The following is a 24689-nucleotide window of genomic DNA, read 5'->3' on the forward strand; positions in this document are numbered from 1 at the left end:
GCAAAAAAGGGAAGGATCAAAAAAAAATGGATAAAACTTGCAGGGCAGTGTCCTCCCAGTGAGCAGCACAGCATTCTCTGTCACACACACGGGCTGACAGTGAGTGTTAGTGTGAGACACATCCCATTTAAGCTCCCAAAAGCCAAGTCCTAAAAGCCTCTTTGTGAGGAGAGAGGCCTGTTCACACGGATCCAAACACCCCCAGCCTTAGTTCTGGTGATTCGTAGGCAAGTGAGAAACAAAGAGGGGGAACAGCCCGAGTTAGTTGGGAGAAGTCACCCAGGAAAGGCAGACGGACAAGGGGCAGAGGCTGCTGGAAATGCTCACCAGAGCTGATCAACTCGGTCAGGGTCCCTGCAGGGGGAGAGAGAGCTCAGGGAACAGGCAGAGGGAGCAAACAGTGGCAACCAAGGAAGCTGGAAGGTTTTATCCTGCTCAAGGCCTTACACTGTGGTTCAGCTCCTCTCCACCCCCAGGAAGGGGTTGTGGATGTTTACTGGGGAGACACTCGTGGGGTGGGTCTCTGCTCACTGCACATGGCAAAGCTGAACACACAAAGTCACTCCAGGGGGATGTGCAGCCATGTGAAACCCTGAGGCCATTTTAACTCCTCGTGCTGTTGGGGTGACCTGTGTGTATCCAGGCTCTGGGAGTTCTCCCGAGACCAGGCCTAGGGAACAGACTCATGATATAAATTTGCACAAGCACAGTGCACATGGAAAAAAAAAGTCATTCCAATTCTATTTGTTCTTCCCTGGGTTTGATCAGCTTTACAAGACTAATTGGAGCAAAATATAAACCAGACACGAACCAAAAATGATGTTCATAACTCTTTCTAACTTCAAAAAGCAACAGAGCAGCAGAATGTGGTAACTGCCATTTATTTAAATGCTGGTTCCTGTAATAGTTTTTGCATGTCCAGAAACCAGGAATAGGAATTTATTTGAAATAGAACTTAGAAACTGGAGATTTTCTGGCTTTGACCACGTGGCCTCTGCCTCCTGCTCTTCATTAAGGCCCTGCTGCTGCCTGAGCTGCTGCAGCCTCTGTGGCAACGTCTGGCAAAGAATAATCCAGAAAACTGATCTCACATAGGTGTTCTTTTCAGATTCTGTAGGAGCAAGCTAATGAAGAGTGGAGAATGGTTAGAGAAGGAAAGAAGCAGGTTTACAACCAGCAGTGGGAAGAAGATGCTAATCCTATATTTCATGTAACTCATATATTGAATTACTGAATGCTAAGATGACAAAGCTGTATTTCTTATAAATCTAAACAGCCAGCTGCCTCCAAATCCAGCCTGAGGGAAAAAGGTGGGATCTGTTTTGGCTGGGGTGGAACAGATACCAAATGTGGCTTTTAAATATCTCCTGTGCCTGAAGTGGAGCTGAGCAGGAGGAACTGTTCTGTTCCAAGCGCTCGGCTCCTGCTCTGACACCGCTCCCTGGGAGAGGACCCGTGTCCAAAGGAAGGGCCTGGCAGGTGTGAGGGGAGCAGAGCAGCGTGTCCCTCCCTCCCCTCCCGGTACCTGCAGTGGTGTTTCCTGCTGGCCAGCCAGAAGGCGCTGTCGCAGCCGTAGCAGTGAGCGGCCAGGTGGTCCGGGAGCCACCGCGTCACCTGCAACAACAGCCGGGGTCAGGGAGGGGCAGCGAAGCACACCCGTCCTGTTTGTGCTCCCAAAAGCAAAGCCAAGCACCCCGAGGAAGGTGCTTGTTCTGCTGTAAGAGCACAAGGTCAGGGCTGGCAACGGGAGCAGATGCACAGACCTGTGAGAACAGAGACGCTGGATTCCCTCAGACAGGCAGAAATCAAGCCAGAAAGTCTAATTCCCTTCAGCTAAAGGTGGACATTCCCCAAGCACGTGTCCACCTGAGGCTCCTTTCCTACTCCCCCCTTCCCCAGCTCCCAGTCTGTGAAGCAGAGGGCTCATAGGCACAGGTACTGGTATGTCAGGTGAGACAAGCGGAACGCAAGGAAGAGAGTTCCCAAGAAGTGGCACACGACCAAAGGCCAGAGGATAATTTGAATATCAATATCCCAAAAGGAGTGATTCACAGGGATTTAGTCTGTACCTCTGTGTCCTGTTTATCCACCTGCTCCCAGCTGGCTTCAGAGAAAATCTCTGTGCTGCAGCGAGACAAGCAGTTCTGATCCAGATTGCTTTCCGAGTCGGGGATAGACGTCTGTTGGCAAACAAACACAGCTGAACAGAACCTTCCCATATCCCTGCTTCCAACCAAAGAACACCCGGGATCCCCGACAGGTCAGGGTCTGCCCCTCTGCTGACAGGAGGACGTGAGGCAGAGTGGATTTAAAATCCAGTTTCTGCTGCGTTAGCACAAAGTTCTGGCAAAGCTTTGGGTGATTTAACCAAAACCTGCTCTCTGGGGCTCCAATTCCAGGGTCCTGTTTCCTTTTCAAGGTTGTTTCACTTTCAAAAATAAAATTAGTAATGCATATATCCTTTTGTTGGCAAAGATTCTGGAAAATACAAGCCAAATTGCATATGGGAAACTCAGAATCTGAGATATATATATTCTATATATAGGTTTTGGGGAATAATGCTTCCTTAATATAGTCTATCCAGGTAGAGGTGGATTTTAACAGATTTAAAATTCAGCCAGCCCCTAAAATACAGTAAAATAGCAAGAAATCTTGAGTTAATGTCTTTTGTGCCTGAGGAATAGGCATTTCTGGAGCTCCAGAAGAAAACCTGCAACTCCCAAGCTGAGGCACAAACAGAAGGCAGAGATCAGGTTCTTAAAAACAGGGAATTTTCTGGAGGCACTGCCAGCCCTACGCTGCAGCTTCTGAAGGCCCTTAAAAATGGGAGCAGAATCAATCAAGCCCAAGCACCCGATTTCTCCAGGGAATCCAAGCTTTTTGCAGCGACACTGGGCCCCACGGAGCACGTCGTGCTGCGTCTCCAGTGGGAAGAGCCAAGAGGGCTCCGAGGGTTTTTCACAACAAACGTACCTGGGACTATCCAGCACCTCTGTCACTCCTAAACAACAACGAATTCCACAAACCTCCTATAAATATTTATTTTTTTCAATGTTGCAGGCATATAAACCACGTGGGAAAAGGAAATTTCTGATGAGTGTTGCGTCAGCCCCAGGAATTACAGGCAAGTGCTCAAACCCACAGGAAGGTACAATTCTCTACAAAAGTCCCAACTTTTACAACTTTAAACACTTCCAAGTAAAAGTACAAATAGATTAAAAGCTCCCTTAATTTGTTGAGAAAAAAACTCTTGTTGACATAAGGCTGCAGGAAAGCTCAGTTAATTTATGCCAGTTAAGTTCAGAATTCCAGAAATTTATTCCAGTTACTGAGCCTGGAGCATCCTGGCCATCTGAAAGGGACAGTGTGAACCTGATGGGTTTGAGCTCACAAAGTACCACCTGAACCTGCAAAGCACCAAGGGATCATTCCATGCTACTGTCCCAAAAATGGCACAGATACAGCCTCAGGAAAACGTCTTTGCTCTACATGAAAACAACAGTAAAAGAGGTGTTTGGGTCTTTTAGTAAGGCCACTGGAGGTGTTTGGGTTTTTAATAAGGTCACTGAAGGTGTTTGGGTTTTTTAATAGGGCCAGTGATGGTATTTGGGTGTTTTATTAAGGCCAATGAGGGTGTTGGGTGTTTTATTAAGGCCAATGAGGGTGTTGGGTGTTTCATTAAGGCCAATGAGGGTGTTGGGTGTTTTATTAAGGCCAATGAGGGTGTTGGGTGTTTTATTAAGGCCAGTGAGGGTGTTTGGGTATGTCCACCTACGTGTGAGCTGCTGCCAAACACCCACCTCGAAATAAACCTTGGGTCCACTCATGGTCAAACTGAAGTTGGGTGAAAATATTAGTCATTAACTGCCATTTATCAAGTGTTTGCCCTCTTCAGAATGACCTGGAGAGTTCTGTAAAAGCCTGCACAGCCCAGAAGTGCCCCCCGAGCGCCCGGTGAGCTCCAGACGCGGCGCAGGTACCGCTCACTCACCACTTCGTCTCCGTAGTCCCCGTTGAGCCGCAGGGAGCTGTTGAGGAACTGGCTCTCCAAGCGGCTCTTGAGCTCCTGCACCTGCTTCTTGAGGGTCTCCACCTCCTGCTGGTGGCCGGTCTCGATCTGGCGCAGGCGCTGCTGGATGACGTCGCTGTAGACGGGCATGCCGTCGTCGTCCAGGTGGCTGCGGGCGGGCTGGTCGGGGCTGCCCGCCGGCTTCCCCAGCTGGCTGAGCACCCACTTGTGGTGCAAGTTCCTCAGGTGCAGCTGGGCGGAGCCGCAGCTGGCCGCCGACACCTGCCTGCTGAGCGAGGCCTTGAGCCGCCCGTCCTCCCCGTTCACACAGTGTCCGTTGCTGGCGGGGAATTTCGGGGGGACGAGCCCCGCGGGCTTCTCCGCCAGCTTGTTCTCGGGCTCCGGCTCCCCGTTACACACGACCTCGTCTTTCCGCTCCACGAAGGGCAAGGCACAAGGGGAAGGCATCGGGAGGTGCGTGGTGCTGCTACCAGAAGTCCTGTGCACTCTTGTTCCCAGTTTTTGGAGCTCTATCATGCACTCCCCCTCCGGCCTGTTCTCCAGAGTTCGGGACAGCTCGTCGGCGCTGTTGTCGAAGGGGTGAGCTCTGTGGCACGGGCCCTTAGGCAGGAACTCAGGCTTTGCTTCAGTCTCCGTTAAGGTTTCCGTGGAACTTTCGATGTTGGATGTCCTTGCCTCGGGCGGGGGTGGCAGAGGGAAGGGAAGGCCGGCCTGTGCTGTGCCGTACGGGCTCTCTGCTTCTTCGTGTTTCCCAACACCTTCTTCCTCCATGCTGTTCTGAGTGGAGCCCTCCAAAGGAACAGCCTGCAGCCCCCTCACCTGAGGTACCTTCTGGAGAGCGCTGCCGGGATCACCGTGCTCGTCCTGTTGTCCTCTGGGCTCAGAAGCACCTTGTGAAAGCGGGTGTGGGGCGGGTGTGGGATTGTTCGTTACGATACCTGTGTCCGCCTCGGCCTTTTCCCCGAGGTCACTGACATACCCCCGCAGATTGTCAGCTCTCTTCTCCTTATCCAGGGCCACCTCAGCCCCTTTCCCTGCTGCCTCTGGGCCACCCCTTAAGTGCTCCTCCAGCCCAACGTCATCTTTCGTGGCCTCCTGCAGGATGTTCTCCATCTGTCCCTCTGCCACCCCGGCTGCGACGGAGAGCTCGGCGCCCAGGGGGGCCCTGCCCTGCCAGCCCAGGGTGTCCCCCTCGAAGGGCTCGTCCCCGGGGGGGCCGAGGCTGCTGAGCTCCAGGGAGCGGCGGTGCTCCTGCCACTTCTCGTTGAGGCTGGGGTCGCTGCTCCGGCGGGCGGCTGTAGGCACGCTGCTGTCACAGGCTGTCGGCAGATTGTCGAAGGATCTCGTCTTTGGTAGCCTGCAAAGGCACAGACAATCCCAATCCACAGTCAGGGGATGCTTTTTCAAACATTTAGCTACTGTGGTTTAAAAGCTCCCCCCTCAATTAGGACAGTAACAATCTGTTCAGTAATGGGCTTGTGGGAAGCATTATCCAGGAGCACGTTCTGCCCATCTGTAGTGCAGAGCTGCTTCAGGACTTCCTTTGTTTGCCATCAGGAAAATATGCTCAACCAGACTTCAAACATTCCCAGAATAATCCCTTTACCACCAAGCCCAAATGCTTCCAGCCTGGTCTCACCTCCTAATGAACATGTGCTGGGAGCCATTGTACAGAAAAGCAAAGAAATAGTTATGCAATGCCAAAAAAAGAACTCCAATTCAAGATAACTGAAGGAAAGCTTATATTCTACAAGGATATAAGGAATTTTATGTGGCTCTGTGACCCCCAAAGCTTAATTCTGTTTGCCAAGCTTCTCTTTGCCACATTATCACCCCCGAAATGTGACAGCTTCCAAACCCAAAACACCGACAGACTGCACTGGGGCAAATCAGTCCCACATTCCCGCAAATCCACCTGGGAGAAACCCTGCCCTCCCGCCACAAACGCTCTCCTTTTATATCTCACAATATTCCCTGTTGATCTTACTTTACAGGAGGGATTTCTGGGCTCTAGGCTCACCTGCCCAGAGGCTGCTCTTCAGGGCTCGAGCCTGGCACAGGGTACGGGGCACAGGAGTCGTCGGCGGGCGTGGAGGGGGACGAGCAGGGCAGGTAAACAGCGCTCCAGAGCATTAAGTTCCGCACATGGCACACTGGGTACAGCACCTGAGAGGGACAGCACGGGAAAGGGTCGACTGCTGGCTCCCAGCAGGCAGAGGAGTTCAGCCCTGAGGGTGCCAGCGAGCAGTGATGGTGTATAATCAGCCACACTTGGGTCTAGAATGATCTTTTCTGTCAGAGACAGAGGCAGAACACTGATGGCCTTCAGCTCGTCCTGACTGAACTCCTGCAATGTGCTCTCTGTGAATCTACACCTTCACAAAGCTCCTGAGCAATCTGAACTGCTGTGGAATTCAGTGGCCCACTGTCAGTGCCGAGGTTTCCTCGTGTGTTGTGTTGCACTGTGCCAGTTCAGAGGGAGCTCAACTCGCTTCCAGAGGCCCCAGTCCAGCCCAGCCCATCCTGGCTCTAAAGGAGGCACTCACATGTACAAATTCAGTACATGCAGAAACACTTGGAAGAGACACCTTGCTGTTAAAAGGGATTCCTTGATTGTGGAATATGCTTTATGATTCTGATAAAAACACCTGGGCTCACGCTAGCAATGCCACTCTTCTCCAAGCAGACTCCCTGTGGAAAAGCAGGCAATGATAGAGGAACAGTCTGCCCCTCCAGAGGGTAGCTGGGCACTGACCAGGCTCCCCAGGGCAGTGGGCACAGCCCCAAGGCTGCCAGAGCTCCAGGAGGGTTTGGACAATGCCCTGAGGGACAGGGTGGGATTGCTGGGGTGTCTGTGCAGGGCCAGGGGTTGGATTCCATGATCCTTGTGGGTCCCTTCCCACTCAGAAGATGCTGTGATTCTAGGAGCAGTCAGGTTTCCCTGGCACTGAGCAGGGGAAGGGCTGTGGGGTGGCTGCTGCTCTGAAACTTTGGCTTTGTAACAGATGTGGCTGCATCAGAGGCACCTTTTGAAGCCCAAAGCAAAACCACAGAAAGATGAACCCAAGACAGGAAAATACCAAAACTCCCCCGCACTGAAAGAGTCTCCTTGTTAGCACAGACAGTGTTGTCTTCCCTGAGAACAGGGGCCAAGTCCCCGAGGGCAGCCCAAGGACAGCCCTGTCCACTCATCCTGCAAGAGCCCTCTACACTCCTGCTGGGCACACCTGCTGGCATTTTCAGGGAAATTTAGATGCATCCATAGCTTCAAACATCCCCCCAGGCTGTGTCTGCCTGCTCTGCCTCAGCACTCCCGGGATGCCGTGTCAGGAGGGAAGGCTCAGAGGGCTCAGCACGGTGACAGCCCAGAGCTGTGCAGGGCCACAGCCACGGCACACCCAGCCAGGAGGGCTCAGGCAATGGAAAACTCATCTTCTCAGAACGAGTGTGGGCATAAAACTCTTCCCTGCTCCTTAATTTGACACTAAGGAACAAATAAAAGCCACATCTCTCAAATGCAAACCCTCTGCACAGTCCTTACAGCTCCGTTTATGACATCTCATACTTTCATAAATAAAAAGGGCTTAAATATTTATACAAGTTCTTTGCAGTCCTACCCATGATGTCACTTGGTGACTGTGTGTTCCCCTGGCCATGCTCTGCACCCCTCAGTGCCTCACACAACCTTGTATCAGGCACACACTGAGGGAACTGTGAGCCCCTCCCCAGAACATTCAGTGAGCTCTTACCATGGAGCAGCCAGACTGAAAACGTGAAGGTACTGAGACAAAGACACACCAAATAACCTGAGCTACTTCTTCTGTTTAGCTCTGAGATGAATTTAGACACAGCGTCTAGGTTTGCAGGCAATTTTCTGTCACTCCTCTGACACAGTTTAGTTCTCTAGAGAGGTCTATTTATCAAACACTGAAATGTTTTCTGCTACAAAAAATACAGTAAAATATTTAGTTACAGAAAACACATTTCCAGCACGGAGAAATTTCCGAGGTGGCATTTGACATTCCTCAAATATCAGCAAAATTAACACAAGACTTGAAACATCAGCCTGAGCTGAGTGTTCCAAGGTGAATGTCAGTGGGGAGAGCTGAGCTCACTGGTCTGGAAACACCCCTCTGTTCATGGTGACAGTTCAGAGAATCCCAGAACGGTTTGGGTGGGAAGGGAACTTAAAGATCATCCAATTCTATCCCCTGCCATGGGCAGGGACACCTTCCACAAGACCAGGTTGCTCCAAGCCCCATCCTGGCTCTGAACCCTTCCAGGGATGGGGCTGCCACCGCCTCAGTTGTGGCTGAACCCCCGTTCCTCGTGTCCCACTGTTGGGGTGTTTTCTCAGGGTACCCCCCTCCTTCTGGGGACTGTAGCTGGGAGCCCCCCGGGCTCTCCCTGCAGGGGGAGGGGGATACATACAGACTCCGACTGGGAGGAGTAGAGCAGGTTTTTGAAGGCTTTGTTTGCTGCCCGCAGCAAAGACCAGACGGAGCAGGTCCGTTCCTGAGTGTGTTTCTCTCCTCTCTCTTTCGCATTGTTGCACAGGAATGTTCCAAAGAGGCAGGAGTAGGTGTGCTGCACCAATTTCACCTGCACAGAGCAATTCAGACGTGTCAGGTGGCACAAGAGATCAGCTTCACCCTCCCTCTGCACGGCCAAACCCCCTTCCCAGGGCTGACACACGATACACAGCATTTTTTGCATACCTCCTTAGGAAGGAATGCAAGTGGAGTGGAATCTTTGAAAATCATAACTAAAAAAATTCAGGAAAAAATACAACCTAGAAAGACAAAATATTTGTTCATAATCAAGTATAAAGGTCACATTGATTCAAACTCACTGCCCTGCAGGACAGGCAAAGCAGAGAACCATGATTCCTGTGCTACAAAACATTAATGCACCCCAGACACGCTGGTCATTAATCCCTCGGTGCTGTGGGTCCAGCCTAACAAAATGGCTTAGTGTGAGTTTAACTTCAGGCATATAAATTACTTCCTTAGGATTATTCAGATGTTCAAATGAAGATAAGTAGTTCAATACTCCAAAAAATTAGGGGGTTACTCTAAAAAGGCCAGAACACCACGGGTATGTTCTCTGCCAGCCCCTGGAGATCAGCAGTGTGAAGTGAAGCCAGTTACTACCTGTTGTATCTCATTTCACAACCGAGTTACGCCAGGACCGTCCACGGACTCGGTTACATGGCTGAGCTGGCAAGTGGTAATTCAAGTCAGCCACAATCACAGGAATGTGCCTTAAATCTCTCAGTGGATCAGACACTTCATAAAAACTTTTACTTCTCAGATTACTGCTCCTGCAGCCCGTGACTGCCACTTCCCCAGACACCTGGGGACTGACTTTGACCATCCTGGGTGAATTCCTAATGGGAGAGCTGTCTGCTTCCAGAGAAGATAAACACAGCTCCTATCCTTTCAGCACAGAGACTGAAAAATTTCATTTTCATTTTCAGCAAAGAAACTGAAAAAAAAATGAATGGAGCAGGTTGTTTTCAGAGGAGGAGTTTTCAAGTCAAAACATGATCAAAGCAGGGAGAGGTTTGTATTGCCAGTAAGGATGATTTTTTTCATGCTGTGTGGATGTTTTATATCTCTTAGGTGGGAATATTTAATTGATATAATTTCTTTGTTTTAAGTCTAAAAGGACCCTTAAGGGTCCTGCTTCTGTTTTAAGAGTGAATAGACCCCATGGAATAGATAAATAATTTTGTTTGTTGTATCTGGGCAGCTTTGACATTACCTTTATCATGCTTAGGGAATAGTTTGGGTTGGAAGGGACTTTAAAGCTCATCTCATTCCATCCTCTGCCATGGGCAGGGACACCTTCCACTAGCCCAGGTTGCTCCAAGCCCCGTCCAACCTGGCCTGGGACACTTCCAGAATGTCACAGACAGGTGGGAAAAGCAGCCCCCCAGGCTCTGTGGACGCCAGCACCGGTTTAGAAGAGTCTATAAAACTCTCAACTCACAAGGAATGCTTCGTTAAACTCGAAAGAGCAAGGGAACTGCCTCTGGAGCTGATGGACACAATCCAGCCACTGCAGAAACACCGGGCAGCGCTCGTTCAGGTCATCCGAGTTCTCCCCATGGCCACAGCGATCTGCAAACTTGTGGCCAAAATCCAGCCACTCTGTCTCCACCAGCACCTGGAAACCCTGCAGGAATGAGAGGACAGATGAAGAATTCCTGTTTTCCTTTGGCTCAGTTTCCTAAGATGGTCTGAGACTCGTGGGAATCACTTTATTGATGTGCTCTCACTCTCTTATTTCCCTTCAGCGCTGGGCTCATTACTTCTCTTTGCTGCTTTAGTGCCTCTGTGCTCTGAAATGAAATTGGGACAGGTATGGATTCCCAAACTACATGAACAGGAAAGGGAATAAGGCAGATTAAGTCCTCAGTGACTGGCAGGGAGGATCCTGATATGAGCCCTATCTCTCCAGGCAGGGGCAAGCAGGAACTTCATCTTGATCAAACCCATCTGGATCATGGTACCCAGCATTTGGACAGGACATTTGAAAGCTGTCCCTTGAAAATGATGGGCAGATCTGCCTGTTAGGAAAGGAAACAATCCACAACAGGACATCCAAGCTCAGGGAGAGCAGGTGCTTGTCTGGTGTACACCAGTCACAAGGCTGATTAAAGGTTCACTTGAGTGATTTCTCATGAAAATGAAAAGGGCAAAGACATTCCCAAACAGTGCCTGGATGAGCAGCTGAATGTGACACTTGTCTTACAGGACCTGAAATCCATCACAGGGCAGGAAGGTTTTGGTTCTTGGAGGAAAGAAAAATTGTAGAGAATCTTTATTGAGTCAAAGGCTGTGATCAGAGCCAAAATAATGGCTGACAGCTGAGAAATGTGAGACGTGGCAATGCTGAAGACTCATTTTCCTCAACATTTCTGATCCTGGCATAGACAGCTGCAGTTTATGGTTTCCTCTGGATGACAAGGAAGGCACAGGGTGTGCAGAGCAGAACTCTGCACCCTGAACAGGAGGGACAGCACTCCTTGGAGCACCAGGAGGAGGCTCTGTGCCCAGGCCAGAGCAGCATGTTTTGCCCTGGTGGATGCCAGTTTGTAGAACTCATGTGAAAAAGGATCCAAGAAGTTTCCACACTTCCATCCAAAAGGCTTTGCTGCAGCTCAAGCCTCTGGTCCCTGTGTGAGTGAGGCTTTAAGCAGCAGCTCACAGCAGTGTTCAGACACAGAGTTCTGTTCTGGACAACAAAGGCATCTTGCCCGTGGGCTGGCAGATGGAACCCAGCCAGAACATGTCCCACAGTGCTGCAAAGTGATGGGGGAAAAAATTCAGGCTGAAAAAACAGGAGAAATATAACTGACAGAGGACAGGGAAAATGTGAAACTGGAAAGCTATGCACTTGGGAAATCCAGCAAAGAGAAAGGCTTTGTCTGAGTGTTTGGCTGAGAACCTGCAGTGGGGCAATGGAAACTGCAGTTGCAGCACTTTGTACTCCATATTCCTAAGGTAAATCTGGGGAAGCACAGGCCATGACTGTGCAGTTACAGCAAAGGGAATATAACGTGTGAGTTACAGACTGTTGGTCCAGGCTGTGGTTGGTTAACTCCTCCCAGCTTTAGTGCCTTCGTTAGCGGAAAGAACTGCAACAATTTATAGCCAGGTTTGCTCAGCCAAGGCCCCGAGCTCCCCAGTGCCCTCCCAGAGGGATCACCCACCTCTGTGGTCCTGTAGTAGGGGTCCAGCAGCAGCTTGGCCAGCGCCACGATCTGGGGGGTGCGGTCCCAGCCGTCGGAGCAGTGCACCAGCACCGGCCGCTGGTCCCGGTCCACGGCGTGAACCACCAGCAGCGCCGACTTCAGGAGCACCGACAAGTGCTGCAGCCACTTGGTGCTCTCCAGAGCTGACAGCCAACTAGAGGAAAACAAGGGAAGACAGTTTTTGCTCTTTTAAAAAGCTTTCAGGTTTGGATCTCTGAGTTTATCCCGGCGAAGCTGCTGTTTCAATGCGCTGTGAGTGGCACCCGGGAGCAGTTTTCATTTATGTCTCGTTAATGCTCCCCCGGGGTGGAGCAGCAAAGCCACACGTCTGCCCGAGGAACTGCCACCCTCTGGGATGAGCTGAAGGTCTGGATCAACTTTGAGACCATGGAAGGCTTTAGCAGTGATTTCCAAACAGGTAAGTGGGAGTTTATATGTTTGACTCAGCAAGGGAAAGCTCATCAGCATGTTCCACACAGTTCAGCATTCCCTGAGCACTGTCACCAGCCAGGTTTATGCTCTGGGAACAGCCTTAATTAACAACTCCAGTGTCCTAGTGAAGACCTAAGCTCAGAAGCTTCGGATTTGATGGGCTATTACAGGGTAGGTACCCCATAGCACTGGAGGGGTATGAAATATTCTCTTGAAATGACACTATAAATGAGGGGAACATGGAACATAGCCAGACTTTTCCAAAGGAGAGACAAGATGTGAATATTAAAGAGCTGGGAATAGCATGTCAACCTAAGTGTGAGTGCTTAGAAGCCCACCAGAAGTAGCAACACTGGTATCAACATCCAAAATTACACTATCATTTCACAACTAATTCTCTAGGGTCACTTCAATCACAGTAAACCAACGACCTCCATGGAAATGAAAATACACAGCCAAGCATTATCACCCAGGACAGTCACTGGGGAAAACCCACGGAATTCCAGTTCCCAAACCAGCAGCAGCAGAACGTGGCTGCAGAAACACTGTCACCCAAGGCCCAAACATCCACTTACTTTCCTGGATCTGGCATTTGTGTGCAGAGCAGGCGCAGGGACTGAAAGCTCTTCCGGATGGAATGGATGTTTGCCATCCCCATGAACACCACCTCACAGTTGGGGTAATACTCTGCAGGGACAGGGCAAGAAAGAGGGAAGAAACTAAACAACTGCATTTCTAAAAGAAGCTTTTTTTCATCAAAACAAGCCCCTGTTGCTGTGGACAGATGAAATAACCTGTTTGTGGCTATTCTGTAAGGACACAGCAGCCCCTGGAGCTCGGTGGGTATTCCAGGCATGACACCACAGCCCAGCAAAACAGGAAGCATTTACCAAAGTCCTGCTGTATTTACTCACAATGTTTCACTCCAGGTTACAAAAAGCGGAGTGCAAACCTATGGGAATAGGGACATTCCTGTGCTCCAGGTCCCAGAGTGTCTGTAAAGACTGAGAAATATCATAAGATGCGGAGCATAAATAATATTTAACTGGTAATTTATGGCTGTACGTCATAGATTGCTTTTCCTAAGCACTCGGAAAGGCTGAAAGGTCACTCCATCCACTGCTTTCTTCTGAGGGGAATTTTATGAGGAAGCATCACATGTGTGAGAAATACTGGAAGTTCAGGAAAACAGAAGATCTATGGAATTACTTTGGATGTTGCTATGGGATGTGCTCATGTGCAGACAGGGTCACAGCTCAGGGGGGCACCCAAGGAGAGCCAGAAAACCACCAGTTCCATGGTTTTTTCCAGATTTAGTTTTGATGTTTCTGTCTGCACAAAAATGGTGACACAATAGCTAAAATGACTGTTTCTACAGGAGAAAAATAATCAGGATGCAGAATCTGGGATACTGAGTGCTTGCACAGGGAAATGCAGGAGTCTGAGCATGTTTTGTATCATTTGATTTCCCAACTCTTTATCAGCCCAACAGCTGCTGACCCGAAGAGAACATCCTGTTAGCAATGGACTCTGTAACTACAGCCACAGATTGCACAAGACAATTTCAGCATTTTTTGGTCTTTTCACTGAGTTATGTTATATCTAAAATAAAGCACAGCATAAATGAGCTATTTTTATACAGAGAATGAAGCAAACTTGGCAATACCTGCAGAAAACTTAGCAGTAGAAAGCAATACAAGTATTTATTGAAGATGACAAGCTGTTTGAAAATCTTCTACACAGAATTCAAGAACCAATATACAAGAAAATCAAACTTCCTGTAGACTCTGCTTTTCTGGTTCGAAATTTTACTCTCTCATAAAGAATTATTTAGTAATTTTGAGGTTTTAAATGGAAACTTTCCTTACTGGTGGCTGCATAAAGTGCAGCTACTGCAGCAAAGACCAAAACAAGAACACACGGTCAAAAGAGATTCTGTTATCTTATCTCTAGTTTTTCTGTCTGGCATTTTTTTCCAGACTCTCCACCCATGGAATTTTAACAGGCTGCATTCATACCCAGTAGTGACCATAAATAACACCTTGTTTATAAAAGCACCGATGCACAAGTGCCAAAGAACACGAAGTGGTGTTGCCAATGTATTACACATGCAAGGTGAAGCAGGATTGCAGTTGGTTATGATATAAACGCTGAAAAATGTTTCAGCTTTAGAAAAATTGCTGAAAAGCTGTATTTTGCACTACCATTCTAGAGTATTATTATTCTCTGCAGTCAGTGGGTTTTACAAGTTCAGGGCTTTTAGCCATGAGCACACTGGACACCTTTGTCTCTCTCTAGTTTATATATTTGACTCAGCAAGGGAGAGCTCATCAGCATGTTCCACACAGTTCAGCATTTACTGAGCTCTGTCACCAGCTGGGTTTATGCTCTGGGAACAGCCTTAATTAACAGCTAAACCTGCCCTTTGGAAGGGCTGGTGGTGGCTGCTACGATCCAGAACATTCAGACAGATGAACAGCCCTCCATCCCCACGGTCAGTTAAACAGGCAGTCCTGAAGGGGATCAGTGCAATTCCATTGGAGCACATCCTTTTGATTAACTGAATGGAAAGCAGAAGAAGTGCTGCTCACCTGGGCACTCACAGCCTCCCCCCTTGGCTCTGTTGGCCACGGCTGCCGCGTACGATCGCGCGTCCAAGATCAAAAGCTTCTGGGGTTGAATTGCCAAACTCTCTGCTCCCGAGGCATTGGAGATGGAGGAGTCTGGCAGGGAGGAGATGCAACTGGTGAGGAACTCAAAGGATACTTCTGACCTTGGTCACAACACGATTCACTCAGTCCCACAGTGCACATGCACACAGTAACTGGAGGATGCCTGACTGAACACAATGGATTCAACCTGTTCCAGCACAGGAGATTAAGCTTTTACATAAAGCTCTGCCTCTCACAGAAAAGCAACAGGGACAGACTTACCAAACTCCACATCAGAGAGGTCCCCTCCATTGGAGAAATCTCTGGAACAATTCCCATTCATCAGTTTGTTGCTGTTGGACCTCGAGTCCGAGGCGCAGGCCTTGGCCACGGACTGGACGAGGTGCTCGTCGTCGGCGTTCCTCCAGCCCCACCAGCTGACCTCGGGCTGCCCACAGCGGGAGATCACTGCCCCATTGCTCTGGTGCCTGGAAAGGGAAGGAAGAACAAAACCAACAGTGCATAAGTTGAAGGATTAGGATGAAAAGGATCCAGAGGGCACAAAAACTTCACTGGTGTGCCGCGGTATCTTAATTCCCACTGGGGACCTTGCCACTGTCCAGCAGTTATCCAACCTGGGAGTCAGTGGCAGCATATTCCAGGTGCTTCCCTTCCAAATGCTGACTGAGAACACAGTCCCTCAAAGGGGAAAGTCAAAGCAAGGTCAGGAAGAGAAAACAAAGCATCTTCTTGCTCAATATTGTGGCCTGTTGATCAGTGAAGGCTGGGGAGCGTTTTGGAACAGCAGGTGAGGCATTCCAGAGGAATTCAACACCTGCTGGATGGCAGATAAATGAGGAACACCCCAACCTGAACATGGCTCTCACCTCCTGGGGAGTGACATTAAAAAAATCACCTTTTTTTACACGTCCGAAGAGTTATTTCCTTAAAGACCCAGCTTCTTGTACTACACGTAAAGAACAGATCTGAAATAATTAAAACTCATCGAACCATTGCAAGCGTGACCTGAAAAAGATTTAAAAACTCTCCTCTACAATCTATTATAAAAAGAGGACTGAAACATCTGATCACTAATTCCACTTGCTGCCTCTGTGCTGGCACATCCCACTGCTGCCACCAGCTCTGAGATTCCCCATTCACTGAAGCGTTTGCAGCTGGGAGTAACAACCTTCTCCTTGACCTTGCCCAGCAGCCCCTGAGTTCAGGGAGCTCAGCCCTGGACCAAGGAAGCCCATCTATGGGTCCAGAGGGAGCAGCCAGAGCAGCAGAGACACAACTTCTCTGAGGCCACACAGTGAGGTAACAATGCTGAGAACAGGACACCCCGAGATGTTCACTCCCTGCCTCATGTCCCAGCTGAAATATCCCCCCACCCATCCACACACTGTGCTTCTCTCTTATGGCCTGCAGATCACAGGATCCTGGAATGGTCTGGATGTGAAGGGACTTTAAAGCTCATTCCATTCAGTGCCACCCCTGCCATGGGCAGGGACACCTCCCACTAGCCCAGGTTGCTCCAAGCCCCGTCCAACCTGACCTTGGACACTTCCAGGGATCCAGGGGCAGCCACAGCTTCTCTGGGCAACCTGGGCCAGGGCCTCCCCACCCTCACAGGGAAGGATTCCTTCCCAATCTCCCTGCCCTCTGGCAGTGGGAAGCCATTCCCTGTGTCCTGTCCCTCCATCCCTTGTCCCCAGTCCCTCTCCAGCTCTCCTGAGCCCCTTTAGGCCCTGCAAGGGGCTCTCAGCTCTCCCTGGAGCCTTCTCTTCTCCAGGTGAACCCCCCCAGCTCTCCCAGCCTGGCTCCAGAGCAGAGGGGCTCCAGCCCTGGCAGCATCTCCATGGCCTCCTCTGGACTCTCTCCAGCAGCTCCACGTCCTCCCTGTGCTGTTCCCCAGGGCTGGAGCAGCTCTGCAGGGGGTCTCACCTGAGGGGGCAGAGGGGCAGAATCCCCCCTGCCCTGCTGCCAACGCTGTGGAATGAGCCCAGGACAGCAGTGGATTTCTGGGAACACATCCCTTCCAGCAGAGGTGCCTCTGGGCACTGCTGTTCTTACTCAGGAGTCCCAGCACAACCCCCCATTTCCAAAGCACACACATGCCAATTCCAGCTCCTACAGGTTACGATGCAGCAAAGGATTTTAGAGCCTTCTTGCAAACAAACTGCCCATCTCAGCCTCAGGGCAACAGGAGTTGTTCGATTCCCTCTAATCAAGGAACACCAAATCTGAACAGCCGACTCCGCCAGCCCTGCACAGGAAGACAACCCCCCCAAAGCTTTCCATCTTCCCCTTCTCCCTGTGAGCACTCTGAGGGCTGTCCGTGGGTGTGACAGGCTGGTGTGTGATGTGCTGTCAGAGCTGTCACCCCAGGGGGCTGTGCAGCACCTCCTCCGCAGTGTCCCTGCGGGCACCCGTGGGCGCCGCCGCCTCCTGCTCCCCATCCAGCGGGACACGGCGCCGCGGGGCAGGGCCCTCCCGCCACAAAATGGGCTGTGAGATGGTATTTTAAGTATTTTCCACGGGGCTTGTATAATTGTCTCACGTAAAATCCCCTCGGTGAGAGGAAGGAGCTGACAAGCCGCGTTAGCTGGAGCGGAGGGAAGGCGATGCGGAGCCACGGCACTTGCACCAGGTGCCAGCCGACTGCCGGCACAGGGAAATGGATTTCTGCTGGAATTAATAGCCTTTCAGAAACAGCTCTACCCATAGCAAATTAGTTCAGCAAAAAATCCGTGCCAGTCGCTGAAAGGCCACCCTGTTCCCCGCTACGCTTGCGCAAATAATAAAAGAAAATAAAACATCATTATACGTGTAAGAAATCTATTTTGAACAGAGCAGCTCATTTATTTTTCCATATGTTCTCCCAGATTTCATTACTACCTGCTGCAGATCCATTTTCACAGGTTCATAAACAGTTAGGTTTTCATCTCCAGGTTCTTGCCTCGCATTATACTCCAATAATAAAGAATCACTAGGCCAGACATTGAGCTCGTTGGTGGCTGTGAAGCCCAAACACTCCCATCCCACACAAATATGCCACGTTCAGATGTACCAGCAGAAATCAGCAAACAATTCTATTTAGGGGCATGGGAGGTCTGAGGAATCACACTCATTCCAACTGGACTGGCCACTGGGATAAAAGACAGCCAGCGATTCTGAGGTCCTGGGGATAAGATGGTGTCACTCAGAGCTCAGGAACCAAAAAAACAGATTTAAAAAACTTAAAGCAAAACCTCCCCTGTGAACTCTCTCACTAGAGACACATCAACACACAGCCCCCCTGCAGAAACCAAGGAGTAACCCCCCATTAGGCAGCTCTAAAGCCCTTTACAAGCTGTTGTATGGCTGTAGGATGTACGTACACCCCTGCACAGGCTTAACCCCCCCGTGATCAAACCACCTTTGAGCACAACAATAAATCCCCCAAGTCCTTGTAACTACAGAGCAGGAGGACTAAGGAGGGTTGAATTGCTCCCTGCACTGCATTGCTGAACTCCCAGCACTCGGAATGGAAAACCCAGGGCAGCAATTCAGGGACAGAACTCAGCAAGGAGGGAGCAGGGCAGTTCTCCACGTGCCTTCCTTCCCTGTGCCAGCAGGGCCTGCCTGGGTGGGTGCTCCCCTTCAGCAGTGGGCAAGGCAGAAGGACACCTTCCACACAGCCAATGTCCAGAGAGGTTCTCCGAGCTTAGGATGCCCTTTCCAGAAGGTAGGAAATCCTCTCTATTGTCTTTTCACAAAATCCCAAGAGCCTTCTCTCTAAAACTGATTTTCTGTGGCCACAACAAGGAAGCTACAAAATCCATGTCACGGGCCAGATTTATCCACATAAACTATTGTTGCCCAGAGAAGCTGTGGCTGCCCCATCCCTGGAAGTGTCCAAGGCCAGGTTGGAAAGGACTTGGAGCAACCTGGGCTAGTGGAAGGTGTCCCTGCCCATGGGATGGAACTGGATGAGCTTTAAGGTCCCTTCCCACCCAAACCGGTCTGGGATTCTGTGACCTCATAAAATATGTGAAGAGGTTTAAAAAATTGTAAACACTGAGCAAAACTGCAGAGAGTGGGTGTGAGACTTCTGTAGAAATCTGATCAGAGAATAGAAGCAACACTCCTGACAGTCCAATCTCCAGGAGTATTCCTGATGTTTGTCTCCGAATTCAGCCCTGTTTGTTCTGCTTTTCAGCCCTGACTGCTTTACAAGGACAGGGAATTTGTGGTTGTCAGGGTCTGTCTCTGGTTTCTCTCTGTCCCACTGTTCAGCATCTGAGACAAGTCATTGGACTAATGTTTTTAAAAATCACTATTACTCTTTTTCCCCCTGAAGTAAAGCAAAAAGAGATTTATTACTGTCATCAATAATGAAACTAAAATCATTAAGTCCCCAAGTCATCTTTAATGGATAAAAAACGCTGAATAAGGTTTTGTTTCTTACTCCTCCAAGAGTAAGAAAAAGCTGGTTTTATGGTTATATATATATATATATATATATATGTATATATATTTAAATATATAAAACTGTACATGGAATTCCAATCACAGAATGGTTTGGGTTGGAAGGGATTTAAAGCCCATCCAGTTCCACCCCCTGCCATGGGCAGGGAGACCTTCCACTATCCCAGGTTGTTCTAAACCCCGTCCAACCTGACCTTGAAATCCTATGGATCATCATCCACTCCCTGCTGTGAGTTCAATTAGAGCCCAGAATGATGAACTGGATGTCTTGAAAAATCTATTACTAAATGTCAAATAAAAAAAAAAAGAAGTCAAAATAATAGAAACACTTTTCTCTCCCTGATTTGAAGCCTGGCAACGAAAAGGCAGCTGTGATTTACCACAGAGAGCCTCAGCAGAACTGCACAGAACTGGAGGCAGGGACAGGACAATTTCAGTCTCTGTGGTCTTTTGACTTTTAAATTGTTCTCCCATAAATCCCTGGAATGCAGGCTGCTCCCAGGAATGAGAACAAAGTGCTTTCCCTGTGTGCAGGGGTGACAGGAGGAGGGAAGCTGCCCTGTGTTTGCAGGGGAGGTGTCCCCGAATTATGTGACAACTGCAGAAAAGGCCCAAAGTGGCCTGAAATGCAGCGTGCAAAGCTGACCCCGACCCACAGAGAAATCACACTGTTCTCTTTTATACATATATATTATATATAGCACCATAGTAACAAAATATCTACATTTTTAAAAGTCAGCATATGCTGGAAGGCATTTTTCCCCCCTCCCAGAGCTGAGCAGAGGATGGAACAACTCCTCACCATTCCAAATGAAACCACTCTAAACCCCTGCGCTGCTTGGAAGGCAAGGGAGAGAAGACAGGAGGATTTAAAGATAATGGTTTGCTGCCATGAGTCAATTTGTTCTCCTTTCCCAAGACAAGAACCTTCAATAACTGGGTAAACAGTGTTTTGTGGCCCAGAGCTCTCTGCTCTCACTGCTCCCACCCAGGATTATGGATTTGCCAAGTTTCCTGCTCTCCACAGTCAGCCTGCAGTTGATCCCAAGGAATGGGTGGCAAGGCAGGCTTAGGGCATCAACAGTACTCATTATCTTTTTGATCCCTTTGTCATCTGATTTTTTAAAGAGATTTTAAAGATTTATGGGAGGATAATCACAGCAGGGAAGGGGCCAGGGTGTTAAACGCCAGGTTTATAGAATCACAGAATGGTTTGGGTTGGAAGGGACCCATTCCACCCCCTGCCATGGAAAGGGACACCTTCCACTAGCCCAGGTTACTCCAAGCCCCGTCCAACGTGGCCTTGAGCACTTCCAGGGATTGGGCAGCCACAGAATATCCACATAATCCAGAATATTTGAAAAAACAGATGCTGAAATATATTTCTTCCTAAAGAAGCTGTCAAAACCCAGTATTTCAGAAAAGCAATTTTATATGGAGAGTTTCTGGACTCAATCTAAGCAAGAGGCTGTCTAGTGAAAAATATCTAAAATATATAGATAGATCTAAACCATGTACTAATTTTTAATTTGAGTGTTATATCTCCTTCAAGTAATTTTGGTATTTGTCCTTGTTTATGCTGCAGTCTGAGAATTAGCCAGGTCAGAGTCAGAGAGAAGCCAAAGGCACACCCAGCCAGGGAGGACATTTATCACCAAGGTCTTCATCTCACATTTTTTCATTTTCATATCAAAAAAACTTAAAAATCAATCTTAACTGGGGTGACTGCCCCAGGAATGATTTGCAGGAGATGCAAATGCCGAGTGCTCCTGCAGTATGTGTTTGGAATTCAAAATGCAAACCATTATTCCCTCTCAGAGTGAACACGTAGCAGGTTCTGCCTCACCCGGGGGAGCCTGAACATCTTTTATTACCAGCCCAAATTCCCACTTACAGCTTATTTCAGGTTTTATTTGCCAGAACCCCCATTTCCAAGGACCTGCAGGGGCCTCACCTGTACACCACGGCAGGGATGCGCTTCCAGGAGCGGAAGCTTGCCACGCTCTCCAGCTCCTTATCCGTGATCCAGGCGGGAACTATGATTTCCTGGGGGTAACTGCCACACAGCCTGGGGGAAAAGGGGTGCACAGGGTGACATTAGTGACACAGAGCAGCTGCCCCCTTGGCAGTGTAAGAACTGACACTGGGCAGCCCCTTTTGCTGATTTGTTTCACTGCCTGTCAATAAATTCCTCCCTCTCCAGCATTAAGTGTGTAAGGAATGGCTATTCTTCCTTCCCGGGGTTTTTGGAGACCAAGGCAGGGATTCTTCCTGCACCAGCTGCAAGGCATTACCCTGCAGAGGCAGAGCAAGGAAAGGTGTTCCATCATGCAGAGTTCCAGCAGGTTTAGCTCTGAGCTGGAGCAGGGAGCAGCCACAACACCCCATCCCACCACAGGAGAATCCAGGAGCACCTTCCTCTGCTCCAGAGCCCACAGAGGACTTTTGTCTGGGCTTTCAGGACCTCAGAAAGGGTTTTCTCTTATTTTCAGCATTTGCAAACTTAACTCCTTCAAACCTGTTTTTTCTTTAGTACATGTCTTTGTAATAAGTTAGAGAACAAGACACAATAAGAATGGTTTATGAAAGTTCAAACTCCACTCTTTGCTCCTTTAAGATCCCCTTTTCTTCCCTTAGAATTCTCTGAGATGCCCTCCAGCAAGCACACCAAAATCTGGGATTTCTAAGCTGAAAAATTCATATCAGCTAATAAAATATTCAATCATTAAAAGCATATTTTCTATAAAACAACATAAAATCATAATTCTGATTGGCCTGTATTAAGAACTGTAGAACTTGAAAAAGGTTCCAGTAATCTGCCATAAAAAAATCAGTGTTTTGAGCTGCCATTTGGCTGTGAATCTGCCAAGTACTCACTTGTACTTCTCATTGATGTTGGAAATCCTCCAGGCATTGTTCATATCAAACCCCATCCGCTCCACTTCGTTCTTGAACCTGGAAGTTACGTGTTCTCCTGGGGAGCAAGAGCAGAGGGAGAAAATGAGCGGGAAAGAAGAAATTAAGATTCCTACTTCACAAAATACCCAGGAGAAAACCAGTGCAAAGCCAGCTGCATTTCACAGCCTAACTCTGCCAACTGCACTGAGGGCTCTCCATGGCCAACTCTCCGGGAATGCCAAAGTCCAACACGGTAATTTCCTGGAATCACCAATTTTGGGAAATCCATGTAAAACAGTAACACTGCAAACCAGACCCAAGCACATCAGCAGAAGGGATTTAGATACATCAGGAGTTCCAGCAGGAAAAAAAAATAGGAGTTCTTATTTTGTGAAGTTCAGAAGAATTTTGTATCAATGAGAAGAATGTGAAGCTCTGGTGAGGGGCTGAGACCTGGAATGTGCTCTGGAACGTGGGCAATCAACATGGAATATGCAATTCCAGCCCCAGGTTTCCTCTGTGGCTGGAGGCAAGTCCTGTCACTTATCCTGCACCTCAGTTTTCTGTCCACAAATTGGATATTATTCCTCCATGAGTCATGTGGAGATAGGAAGGTAAAATGCATAAATATCAGTCACAAAATCCTCATAAATTCCTGGATTAATACATTAAAGGAAGTGGAATGAACCCAATTTATTTCCTAGAGACTTTTTTAAAAACTATCAAAAAACAATTGCAAAAATATACAATGGCAGTAAAGAATAACTATTCTGATAGTTATTAAATTCTAGAGAATTAGACAAAATTTCCAGGTTTCCAGAGCCAAGAAATGTGCTAAATTTAATGAGCCTGAGAGCAACACTAAATCAAGTGATTCTGAAAGTCCATCCATTGCCTGTCTCTTTAAATTACTGTATCATTAAATCCTGAGGCAGAGCAGCACCCAACAGGGGCCAGAAATCTGCTGCAAAATTAATGCTTTAAGTATTACATCTTTCCATTAAATATTGCAGAAAACCCTTAAAGTCTTTCAATCCCCCAGATATCCATAGATACACATTGAGCTCAAAGATGTAAATGCACATGTCTGAAATGATTTTTTCATGTGGCATTACAGAACAATCAGAGATAAACACAGAGGAGAGACACTGGGAGGGAATTGTGCCCTGGGAGGGTGGGGAGGCCCTGGCCCAGGTTGCCCAGAGGAGCTGTGGCTGCCCCTGGATCCCTCCAAGTGCCCAAGGCCAGGTTGGATGGGGCTTGGAGCAACCTGGACTGGTGGGAGGTGTCCTTAGAGACTGTTTTATTTAAAAATCCCACAAACCCTTTGACTGGAGCAGCAGATGCTCCTGCAGCACTGAGGATGGGCTTCACCATCACCTGCTCTGAGGAATGGTCTTTAAAACCTGTGATCCATCCTTAAGGAGGTTTTTTTGGATAGCAAATGTGAATACTGGAAATATCCCCAATCAATGCTGCATAGCCCTGGAGGGTTTTCAGAGAAACACATAAAACTCCATGAAAATGAAATATTCTGTTTGATTTCCCCCTCCTAATTTTCAGCTCCTGGGAAATCCCGGGTTTTCCTCCGAGAAACGAAACCCCAGCCTTAACATCCTGTCCATTCCTCCTGAAATGCTGGCAATTTAAGAGGCACTTTGAGTCAAGATGGATAATATTTAGAAGCATCCCAATCCACTCTCAAAATCACAGGAAAAACAAGCTGGACATTTTATGGACTTACACCTCCTGGCCATAAGAGCTGATCCTGAGCCACAGCTCAGATCTCTGTTACATACATTGTTAACATATTTTTTCCCCTGAAGTTGGTACTCAGATGGATTTTGAAGCAATTGAGTCTTTCTGTACATATCTGCCAAATAATGGGCTGCCTGGACGTGAAAGAGAAATTACAATGTCTTGTGATTAACTTCTCCAACAACATTCACACTGACTTATCTCAACTGTAACTCAGCTCTGGGAAGGAGAATATCCACCCCCAGGAAGAGGCAGCTACAGGAAGATAAAGTTATGTTGAAGAAAAGAAAAAAATTGATTGGTAGAAGTTTTTAAATAAAAACATAAATGCTCCTTCTTCTCTCTGGCATTGCTCAAGGCCAGGCAGGGCAGGGCTTGGAGCATCCTGGGCTGGTGGAAGGTGTCCCCGCCCACGGCAGGGATGGAACGAGATGGGCTTTAAGGTTCCTTCAAATCCAAACCATTCCATGATTCCCTGATTATCCTAACCCAGCCTTAGGCTGAAGCTCACCTGTTTCAGTGAGGAAGAGGGCTACAAGGAGACCCAGCAATGCTTCCACATGTCTGCTATCTCCCATTTCCTGAATTCAGTGAGGAGGGAGAAGCCCTAGGTATGAAATTCTGCCCTGAGGATTTTTTTTGCCATTTTCCAGCAGCTGCTGAGGAAGTGTGTGATGTGCAGGAA

General features: G+C 48.5%; 1 protein-coding gene across 10 annotated transcripts in view; it reads right to left on the minus strand.

Moving 5' to 3' along the window:
* Positions 1-24689, minus strand: part of MTMR3 (myotubularin related protein 3) — a 79827-nt gene that overhangs the window by 3968 nt on the left and 51170 nt on the right. For 4 of the 10 annotated variants that reach the window (XM_064674589.1, XM_064674585.1, XM_064674594.1 and 1 more), the window contains 13 exons: positions 22226-22322; positions 21303-21416; positions 15158-15363; positions 14816-14947; positions 12800-12911; positions 11751-11946; positions 10025-10210; positions 8462-8632; positions 6051-6196; positions 3992-5387; positions 2070-2180; positions 1526-1614; positions 328-354 (listed from right to left, as the gene is read on the minus strand). In XM_064674589.1, coding sequence (XP_064530659.1) covers positions 328-354; positions 1526-1614; positions 2070-2180; positions 3992-5387; positions 6051-6196; positions 8462-8632; positions 10025-10210; positions 11751-11946; positions 12800-12911; positions 14816-14947; positions 15158-15363; positions 21303-21416; positions 22226-22322 — 2983 coding nt within the window. Of the gene's footprint in view, positions 1-327; positions 355-865; positions 1125-1525; positions 1615-2069; positions 2181-3991; positions 5388-6050; positions 6197-8461; positions 8633-10024; positions 10211-11750; positions 11947-12799; positions 12912-14815; positions 14948-15157; positions 15364-21302; positions 21417-22225; positions 22323-24689 lie in introns of those variants that run through there. The other 6 variants (XM_064674588.1, XM_064674592.1, XM_064674590.1 and 3 more) reach the window with 6 other exon arrangements.

This window comes from Pseudopipra pipra, chromosome 18 (genome assembly GCF_036250125.1).
Source record: "Pseudopipra pipra isolate bDixPip1 chromosome 18, bDixPip1.hap1, whole genome shotgun sequence".
Lineage (NCBI taxonomy): Eukaryota > Metazoa > Chordata > Aves > Passeriformes > Pipridae > Pseudopipra > Pseudopipra pipra.